Raw genomic sequence first — 10,879 nt, 5'->3', positions numbered from 1 at the left:
AAAAAAAGATCCCATCACTCCCGCTCTTGGAAATTTACACCGGCTTCCTGTCAGTTAAGGAAACAGATTTCAAAACCCTGCTGTTGGTGTTGTAAAGCACTGAATGGTTTAGGGCCAAAAACACATTTCTGATCTTCTGCTACGCCTACGTCATGAACCACTCAGACCCTCTGAGGTGGACAGGTGCAGGTCTGCTTTCAGTCCCTACAGTCAAAATTAAATATGGAGAAGCAGCATTCAGTTATTATAAACCACACATCTGGAACAAACTCCTACTTCTTTACAATCGAGGCTGAAGGCCCTCCTGTTAGCCACTGCTGTTCATTGGAGCAATTTCTAGGTTTTGAACTGGACTGTGACTTTTATTCTTGTCTTCTAGTCTTGTCTCCCTTTTAAACCTTTTTCATAGTTCTGAACTTGTTTCAATGTTTTGTTTCTTAGTGTCTTCCTACTTGTTCGTTCAAATGCAATTTTTAAACTTTTAATTGAACTGTCTGCCCCAATGTGAAGCACTTTTGAGTTGCATTGTGTCTGAGTTGAAGAAGAGTTTAAACGTCATTAGTACTAAAATAGAATACAGCTAGAATTGGCGACTGTGGAAATAGAAGTGGAAAACATCAGGGTTTGAGACCCCACGGGTGTAAATTGCTGTCTTTGAGTGTCCTCTGACAGCAGACCGCGTGCTGGAGGTGCGGCGGGGCGGCTTGCAGTGCGCGGACCCGCCGGTGTGGTGTGTTGCTGTCGGTCTCACCCGCTGTGATGTCACAGCTCTGTGTGCTTCTGGACTCGGCTGAAGAAGATGGCGGCCTCCTCAGGTTCGTGTGCCTTCAAACTAACATTTACAGCAACGCAGACCAGAGGCGAAGGCGGGGTCGCGCTGCCCACTTAGCCAGACAACACGGCCAAATGCTCTCTTAAAATCGTTTCGAAATTGCCTCAAATTGACATTTTTACCCGATAATATCTCCTCTCGGTATGGCACTGGTCTTCAACGGGGGCCGTCTATTTCATGGAGCGACTGGGTTGGCTAACCTAGCTTAAGCGGGCGAGTAGCCTGCCCCGTGAGTTAGCTGAAATAGCACAAGGTGTCTGAAATAGGCGTCAGTGTCGCTTGTAACGAATGTGTGTCACAAAGAAAGGTGTATAGCTTTAATGAGATGATGTGAAAGTTTAATTAGGTGTGTGAGTTGCCGTTTATTTGAGGATCGTATACAACCGCAGACGGTACTACAGTAAACTAGCTAGCTTAGCCAACTTGGGCACTAGAATATTCTAACACCGCGCGGTTGCAAGTGTCGATCCCGTTGTGCCCTGCTAGCTACTAGCAACTTGATCGCCATAAACATACTCTTATTTGTATGAACTGCCCAGGCACAATTCTTACATGTGCCTTAATAACCGTGAAGCTTTAACAATTTAAAGGTGGGAATCATGATGTGGGGGTTTTGATTTTGCCTCTGAAACGCCGCACAAAGGTAACGGCGAAGCTTGATGTTTTGCCGTCACGTTAGCGCGCCTCTTGCCAACGTTATTGTCAAATTTTAACAGGATTCCTACCCGCTAATCTAAAAATAGATGCAGGAAAATAATTCACAGTCTAAGCGTGTGACACACTCGTCGCTACTGCAGGGTGGGGGAGTGCAGAAGAGCACCAGATTGACAAAACGTTAACGCTGTACTGTAGTGGGCACGCTTTGTGTCAGCAAATAGTCGGAGCCCGTGGCTGCGTTAGCGCTCAGCAGGAAGCGTGGTTCTCAAACTTGCAAATTACATTCTGAATTATTGAAAAACAGATCACCATTGATAACATAACAATTATCGCAAGGTTTAAGTTATTTTATTCGTCGTCAGTTTTTTTTTCACCACACATTACAGGGACATTTTTGCAAAGCGGAGAAACAGGGAAGTAACTTCATAATCGAAACTATCATAGGACCAAGTTGCCTCGACCTGCTGATTCATTTTAACCTAGACAGGATTCGATTACCAGTTGGTGCCATAGATGGCATGAGTCGTAAACGACGGGCCAAGAGGCCATAACACACTGTGAGCTATTGAAATGTAGTGAAGTGCTTAGATTTCAGAGTGAAGTGAATCACTCAGGAATGTTGTAGTTCAAATCATCATTGCAGTTGATTGTAAGATAATACTTTGTTCCCCAAGAGCTTCATTTTACACATGTTTCAAATTCTCATAGGAGCTTATCTTATCAGTAACAATATGGAGGACAGGCGAGCCTTCGACAACCACAAACAACAGAGAGAAATAAAAATGAAACCGCAGTAATGAATATACATGAGAGGCTCAAACTGCGACTGAGCCCGAACACACTGAGTTATTGTCTCTGTCATCGTGGAGGATCGTAGTCGCCTCTACTAAAGCATGTTTGCACAAACATTGAGACTAGATCAGCAGTTTGTCCCTGTAAGGTATTCATTTCCTTGAAACGTGCAGCTACTTGGCTTACACTTACATTGTACTCTGCTTACACTTACATTGTACTCTTAAAAGGTTTTTTTAAAAAACTGGTAAGAACATATAATATGGGCCAGTATTTGCTTTTAAACAAACACTTTTCATGAGGATTCTCTAAAGCGAAATGTAACTTCCTGGAGAAAGGTGTACTTGATTAAGTGTCGTCCACAGATTGTCAAATACTGCTGCTTTTCTGGTTTTGGCACTATGTTCAGACTCCACAATCAACTGTCTTTCTACAGTAGGTTACATATTATTGCTTTAAATTTGTTTTTTTAAGACATGACCAAGAAAATGTGTAAAGCAGGGCTGTTTATAAATGCAAAATATATGGTAACAATAATGGTAAACCTGGAGTTACCCTTACCAGAAAATTACCAACAAATGTGAATAATTTAAGTAATTGTTCAAGGAAAAAATGTAAAACATTTAATGGCTCCAGCTTTTCTTGAAAGTAGAGCTTTGATTCGCTTGATTCCTATCACCCGCGTTATGTGGCCTGCTTAGCTCAGGGGTAATTTTCCCACACGGACTGTTATTGCGAACACACACCGTGCAATGTGTCTACTGTAAAGCAGAACTGGCGTAACACAACAGCACATCAACAGTGATTCAACATCTGAACCGAAAGCATCCAGTTGTTAACACCAGCTGACCAAGTGTCGCCGACACAATGTAACGTAAACATTGATGTTAGCTAATTTAATGTAGCCTACCATCGCTAGTTAGAACGTATGGTATTTGTAGAGGCTGTAGCCTGATGTCGGTATGACTAGATATCATGTTAAGATGTGGAAACTAATTGCAAGAGAGTAATAGCCTACATCAAATAACTCTTTTCCACACACACACACACACACACACACACACACACACACACACACACACACACACTCTCTCTCTCTCTCTCTCTCTCTCTCTCTCTCTCTCTCTCTCTCTCTCTCTCTCTCTCTCTCACTCTCCATTACGCACGCGTGCACACACAATCAAACACACACTCCTCCTTACTCCTAGTGTGAGGTTACCACCACACCATACAGGCCTACTCCAGACATTATTAATAGGTTATTTGGTAGTAATGGTTAATGCTGCAGATGCACAAATCTACAAAGCCATTTGCTTGATCTATCTAACAGGCCTGTCATTTTCATTATGCATTATTTGGTATTGTTGTTTAATAATGCAAAATAATTTTTTATTAGATTACTCGATTAATCGATGGGATAATCGGTAGAATACTTGATCCTAAAAATATTTCATAGCTGCAGCCCTACTTGAAAGTGAGCTTTAGTTGCTCTTTCTATGTCTTGCATCACAGTAAATTGATTGTCTTCGGTTTTGGAGTGTTTTTCTTTTTAAAGGCTGCTTGGTCAGTTGATTAAATGAGTAACTAATCTGAATGTAATTTGATAATGTTGGTAACTGTTAGTTGCAGCCCTATTATCTCATACTATTCAAAATTAATAAGGGATATGTTAGTGTTTTACTTGATTGTTTTTTCTGTGAAGTCTGAATTTGTATTTTGTCACGCAACAAATTCCATTTGACTTTTATTGCATATCCATGCACATGCACACATATCCCAATATTCCTAACTTATTTTGAGTATCTTAAATGATTTTGTGCTGCAGTTTCTCATTACGAAGCAGCTAACATGCTAACATACCAGTAACACTGTGGTGAGCTAAAATTAGCCAGAAGCATTCCTTACAAGTGTTTGTATGTTGATAAAGGACTGAAAGTCTTGTGAGCAAATGCCTTTTGAGAAAATGGAGGAGACACTTGAGAGTCGATCCTTCTTTGCAGCGACGGCACAGCAGATGTGAAATATTGATTTCAAAAAGTGATCTGTGAAGACTGACTGTGATGAATGTTGTTTGAGATTAGAGGGGGGTGAAACGAACGATCCATTGGCAGTGCACAATTTGAATGTTTTCTCCGTGTCTCTTGTCTCAGTCACCCAGCCTTTTTTTAAATGCTCTTTTCACTTCCCTTTCTGAGAATCTGTCTTCAGGATCATAATTATGAATAGCAGTAGTTTAACTTAAGTGCTATTCCCTCAACCTCCACCACTCCTGCAGTCATAAGCTGTAAGTGGTTCATCATTTACACCTCTGTGAGCGCCTGTCAGGCTGCGTGTAATGCCAGCGTCTGAACTGAGAACATTTTCCTAGTAGCTGAATACTTTGATCGACGAGTTCTGAATGATATCAAGTCAGCTGTTAAACCAGTCATAAGATGAGTGGATGTTGCCCTGTTAATCATTTGTTAACAGTCAGCAGTATAGGCCCATGTGCTCCAAATCTCATGACTGTTAACAAACGATTGTCAAGGGTGCAGCATATATGAAGCTTCCTGAATGTCTTCACAAATGTCTGTCAAATGTGAACAAGGCATCACAGTAGATGTGCAGTAGGTGCATCAGAATGTGCTGTGCCATGTGCATGTAGCCGTCAGTCGTTTGAGTTATTTCTCGTCTCAGTGAGTCATGCCTAGCACTTATTCAACACTAACTCATTTGCATGCTTTATGTTTCTATGATTAGAAAGATGAACGTGTGTCTGCCGTTTTGATGAAAGGATGCACAGTTGGAGCAGCAACAGCGACAAAACACTTTGATAATCATGTCTTCGTTATTTTTTTAGAGCAAAACTGTAAATGGTACAAGTTATTAACAAATTATGGCAGTTTTTTCTCTTTGTTGAGTAATCATTGAGTATTTAACTTGTCAGTGAAATGGAAACAAAAATCGTTATGTCAGTTTTTCACAATTTTGTCAAAAAGGGCTGCAACTAACATTTGATTTCTTTATCAGTTAATCTGCAGATGATTTTCCCGATCAACCGATTAATCAGTTAGTCTATAAGATGTCAAAAATGGACAATGTGCTCTCCTGTCCCCCAAAATGCTTCTTTTATCCACCCAACAGTTCAAAACCCATAAATGACAAATCCTTACATTTAGGAAGCTGGAACATGCTGCTGACATTTTTGCTTGATTATCTATTACTAAAACAGTTGTCAAGGATTTTAATTTGATCCATTGGCAAAAGCAAAAAAAACTTAACATCTCAGAATTAAGTAACCACAGAATATTTGTCATTTTTTCTTCTTAATTGAATCAGACAAAGCCAGCACTGCAGTCTAGTGTCATCTTTTCAACATCAAGCACTCACAGTGCAATTCCTTCTTTGGTTGATAATCTGATGGTTAACTAATGGTTTCAACCCATTGCCTGTATTGATTCATCTGCCAGTTGTTTTGTTGATAAATCAATGACCCTTTGGGTCTATAAAACATGGGAAAATAGCACTAGCTCCCCATCACAGTTTTCAAATTGCTTGTTTTGCCCAAAACCCGAAGCTATTCAGTTTGCTACAATTTACGAGAAGATAAAGCACCAAATCCTCACATTTGAAGTGAATCCAGACCAGTTGGCTTTAAACTTGTTGATTATGGAATTCTCTTTATGTAGATATTTATTTTTTATTTACCTCCAAATCCCATCAAAAGACCAGAACCAATAATGTGTTCATTCATCTTACAATACTTTCAGACTTTTCAACCCTGGCGGGCTCTCGGCCTCAAGTTTATTGATTTCCTACTGAAGATGTAAATCTTTAAAAACAGTTTACAAATATATACTTTCTCTTTTTTATAAGCGTCTCGTTGCTTTCATAAAACAGCCGGGGGCTGTAGATTTTAGCAAAAAGTTATTCAAAGAGGAGAAAATGGTGCATTTGCTGAGAGCTGCGCTTTTCGGCTGCGGATTATACACATTCGGTCCTCCTTGTGTGAGTATTTACAGCAGCACAGCGCGGACGGTGCACAGCGGATCGACTCAAAATAAATTACAATCCTCATGAACATCATAATGATGGCACATGTCACACAGTGCAACCATGTGGCTGATTGATGTGGGATTTTTGGTAGTTTATGGACAGCAATGGAGACATAGATAAACAATATATATATCTGTAAATTCTGTTTTGTGTTGTCTTAGGAGTAAAAGTTCCACGCAATTTTCGTTTGTTGGAGGAGCTTGAAGAGGGGCAGAAAGGCGAAGGTGACGGCACAGTCAGCTGGGGCCTCGAGGATGACGAAGACATGACCCTCACGCGGTGGACAGGCATGATCATTGGACCAGCAAGAGTGAGCCGAGCAAACGCAGCATGTGGACTCTCTTTCCGACAGAGCCAGAAAATCTGATGTTAATGTTTTTTTCTGTTTCTTCTTTGTTGTTTTCAGACCAATTATGAGAACAGGATATACAGTCTGAAAGTGGAATGTGGATCCAGATACCCAGAGGCAGCCCCGACTGTTAGATTTGTAACAAAAATTAACATGAATGGGATAAATAATTCCAACGGGACGGTGAGTGTCATCACAAGTCTGACATGGTTATATATGAGTGTTGCTCTGCGTCGTATCATATTGTCGAACTCGGAAATTGTTTTGCGCTGCAGTTTTCGTGACGCTCGCATGTGATGGTTGCAATAACTCACTGTCAGCGCTCCTGTCACAATGACTGATTGGTTGTTTCTTTTCTCTTTTCTTTTTGTCTCACAGGTGGATTCACGTAGCATACCAATATTATCAAAATGGCAGAATTCTTATAGCATTAAAATTGTTCTTCAAGAGTTAAGGCGTCTAATGATGGCCAAAGAAAATATGAAGCTTCCGCAACCACCAGAAGGACAAACCTTCAGCACTTAATCGTAATGGATTGTTTCGACCCTCTGTCTTAAACCTTACTCTCTTAGAAATATTGTGTAAAATCATCAAGAGGCTCACTTCGCACATCAACAATATCGTCTGCAAGAGCAAGATTGGACTTTCTTATTACATAGCTCATATGAAAAAAAATGAAAATGTCCCTGCAGTTAAGCACTGAAATAGATAGTTAAGACTACAAGACCACAGTTATCCGCCTTTTAATAAAGTTACTTTGACAATGACTTTTATGTTCGACGTGTTCCAGCTTGAGTGGGCTTGAAGATGGGAAGCATGACGCCACGCAGAGGCTGTACCAGAGTCCCAATATTTTTATTTTTTTTTTTGTTCAAAATGACTGATCACTGAAGTAAAACAGCAAGATGTGTGTATGAAGGCATGTTCTGTAACTAATACCTAGTCGAGGAGAAGCCACATTTTTGAGTTGTTTAGTCAAATTTAGCAGGTTTCATTGAGATATCATGCAGATTGCTGAATATTAAACTGTGGCTGTAGTCTAAAAGTAGTGTCACAAGGTAAGAAAGATTTTTTTTTTTATAAATATATATATATATATCTGTATTTGACACGATACCAATATGTTTCTGTTCTGCAGCTCTTTGACATGTAACAGACGTTGAAGCCTGTTCTGTTCTGAAACCCTTGCATTTAACTTCTAGTGAAAATGGCAGGTGTATGAACTTGTGATTTTCTGAAATTAAAATCACTGTCTGCGAGAAAAAAAAACTCCCAACAAATCCCATGGTTGAAGTTTTTATTTGACTCTCCAGCTGCACGTTCTGTTGCCACTTCTCCCACAAGGGGGCCTTAGCTGACAAGTTGACTCCTGGTGGCAACTGCGAGCACTAGTCATGCATTATGTTGTGAGTAAGCTCTCGCTGTCCCTGTTGTGCCATGTAATGGAAACCAGATTAATGAAACTGCTGGGTGACACCACACTTGTGCAGATACTTGATATGAGACCCGTGCTCATTAGAATGATATAATCAAAATGCCATTTATTATGCACTGCAGTTCTCGTTTAGTGGCTTGTTAATTAGATGAACAAGCCTGTTTCTTAATTGACAGTCCCTCCAAAACCTTGTTATGTTGTCTCGTTTTTAGCCCGTGAACACTGCACAGCATTTGGTGGCAGATATACCCTGTGTGGTGGTGAGAAGCAGGGCTACTGTTCCCTCTGAGAATGTGACCTTTTGTTGCTTTTCAGCTGTTTGATTATTCATAAAGTTTAATTAACCAAATGGGCATTTTAAAGGGGAATCACTGCAGATGGCGTAATCTTTTACCGTTAGTGCACCCGGTTTTAAAATAATTGCTAAACATTGAGCTGAAGCGTCTATTTTTAAAACACTATTTACCAGGAAAATTGAGGCCGACAACATTCTTCTTCCAGCAGTGATGGCCTGGAAGAGGAGTTGGTCTGTGAGGCCGGGTTAATAGTTGCATTTTCTCGAGGGGGGGGGGGCGATTTCTGGCAATTTACATTCCCATTATCCACTGGCACCAGACTCTTTTGGAAGGATTCATATTTGTCAGTCAAATCATTCAATTTTCCAATCTTTTTTTCCCCCTCCCCTCTTGTGACATTGACCCAATGTTATGAACACCATAATGATGGATGTTAAATTTTTGAAAGCTGCAGGCTTCCTCTTTGTAAGCATTTGTTACAATTCCTTGATAAATCTATGTCCTCAAAAGCATCTGAGGCTTCAAGACATGTGACATCTAAAAATGATGAACTGTGGTGGCTTCCACATTCGACCTGAGTGACCTCCTGGCAGTATATCTCCCCCCTTCCAGCCGCAGCAGAGCCTGACTCCAGGCAGCTTGTCTCTGGGTCCTGGGATGAGCACACGTCTGTCTGCCACGTTATACCACATTAACACTGTCAATACGGCACGGCGAGAGATCTGAGTTGGTGATGATTAAAAAAAAAAAAAATCCCCCCTTAGAAAAACATGATTTCACTGGAGTTCACATACTGTATCTGTGTGTAATGCCAAAACAGCTGACTTGCGTTAAGATAAAAAGAACCACAAAGGCATCTTGTGTCAGTATGTTTTACTTCATATGAATATTAATGAGACGTTTGCATGTGCACAAATGGTAAAGCAACATATAAACACAGGAAGAAAACACATGGACTGTGAATAAATCAACACTTGGGCTTCATTTACATATCAAAAAGTCACATTTGTTTTAACTATTTCTATTTTCAACGCTGCATTTGCATAGGGGTGAGCTTTGATGTGTTGCACTTTAATCGCTCTTCACATCCAATCGACTCGGAGCTCTGTCCCCTAGAGGGCGCTCTGCACTCATGTATGTCCTTGACAAGGGGCCGTGTGTTGAAGGGGGCTCCTGTTTAGAGGACATGACTTGTCTGAAAAGGCAAGCGCCACAGTGATGCTTCCAGGCTCCATTTGTGCACGCTGTCATTATTCTTTAGAAAAGTGACGTTTTGCAGTTTTGCTGCAGGGAAGTACGAGCCCGCCTTGTTTGTAGGCTACTGTCACAAAGGCTCTCTGCCGGTGTCCCCTTTGTGTTGTCACGGGGGCTATTGAGGTTGTGCACACTGATAGATAACTCGGGTTTGTACTATGAAGCCATTAGATCTCTGAATGCGAGCAAGATTTCTTCTTTCAATTTTTCTGTGCGTGTGTGTGGGTGTGAGATGAGTCAGTGCTTGCTGCGGAGGATGACCTCGCTCTTCCTCAATCTGAGCAAGACGAGATTTGACTTTCTGGATGTGACAGTCAGTATACGGGCCTTGCTTCCATCAGCTATACTCTCCCCGCTCGTTGTTTTGTGTGTGTTTTTTCCTCCACTCCTCTCGGAAGTCATGAATATGAAATAAGAAGCGGCTTGTGTTGCAGCCAGTTCGCTCAGCAGCACAGTCATCGGCAGATATAAAAGACACAGCCCCGGGTTACATTGGCTTATGCCTTTATTCACCACATGTATTTCCAGAGTAGACTTCTCTGAAACCACTCTTTCTTTTGGAGCATCTCTTTTTGAATGAAATCCTTACCTATTTAACCTCCGGCCGCATCAGACTAATCTGAATTTCAAACTCAAGCACCTGCACTTAAGCACCAGCTGAGGCCGCACTGGAAGTTCACAGGGCTTATTGCGCTTGAACCTCCCCGTTTATTTTGGTTTCTTTATAAGGTGCCATCCGGGCTGAAATAAAGAGTTATATTGCTTTGGGTTGGAAGGGACTGAAGGCAGAATGCCGAGGGAGAGCTGCTCGGTGTTCTAAGATGGGAAGGAATGTGGTGAGGAGGACATACGTCTCGTCTGCCGGCAGACTGCTGGAACCAGGCCTCTGCTCCCAGAGCTCTCACCTTTTGCCCCGGGGGGCCAAAAGGTCACGTCTTGCGTCTGTTGATACTGTAAAAGGCTTTGTCTTCTTTATGGCCACTGAAGGGAGAATGTGTCTGTCTTCCTGAGAAACTCCATTTGTTACCATTCTTTACATCCTCGCCATAACTCACACGTGGAGTTTAAGAGAGACAGGAGCTCATATAATCCATAGCTTCAGATTGAAAAAGAAAAACATAGAAAAAGTTCAGTTTATGAAAATGACGATACATTTCAAGACTTGTTTTCATGGTGGTACGGGATGAAAGAGTTTGAGTGACAAGGTGATATCTTACCAACACACCACA

At 41.2% G+C, this 10,879-nt stretch overlaps 1 protein-coding gene across 1 annotated transcript; it reads left to right on the top strand.

The window, feature by feature from the left end:
* Positions 1–659: 659 nt before the first annotated feature.
* Positions 660–7,945, top strand: ube2v2 (ubiquitin-conjugating enzyme E2 variant 2). The gene is made up of 4 exons (XM_030403946.1): positions 660–815; positions 6,478–6,626; positions 6,723–6,848; positions 7,044–7,945. The coding sequence occupies exons 1-4, from the start codon at positions 800–802 to the stop codon at positions 7,188–7,190; spliced, it is 438 nt and encodes a 145-aa protein (XP_030259806.1). The 5' UTR covers positions 660–799; the 3' UTR covers positions 7,191–7,945.
* The last annotated feature ends 2,934 nt before the right edge of the window (positions 7,946–10,879 follow it).

This window comes from Sparus aurata, chromosome 21 (genome assembly GCF_900880675.1).
Source record: "Sparus aurata chromosome 21, fSpaAur1.1, whole genome shotgun sequence".
NCBI classification, from domain to species: domain Eukaryota; kingdom Metazoa; phylum Chordata; class Actinopteri; order Spariformes; family Sparidae; genus Sparus; species Sparus aurata.
Note: the sequence above shows the minus strand (reverse complement) of the source record. Positions and strands in the feature narration are given on the sequence as shown.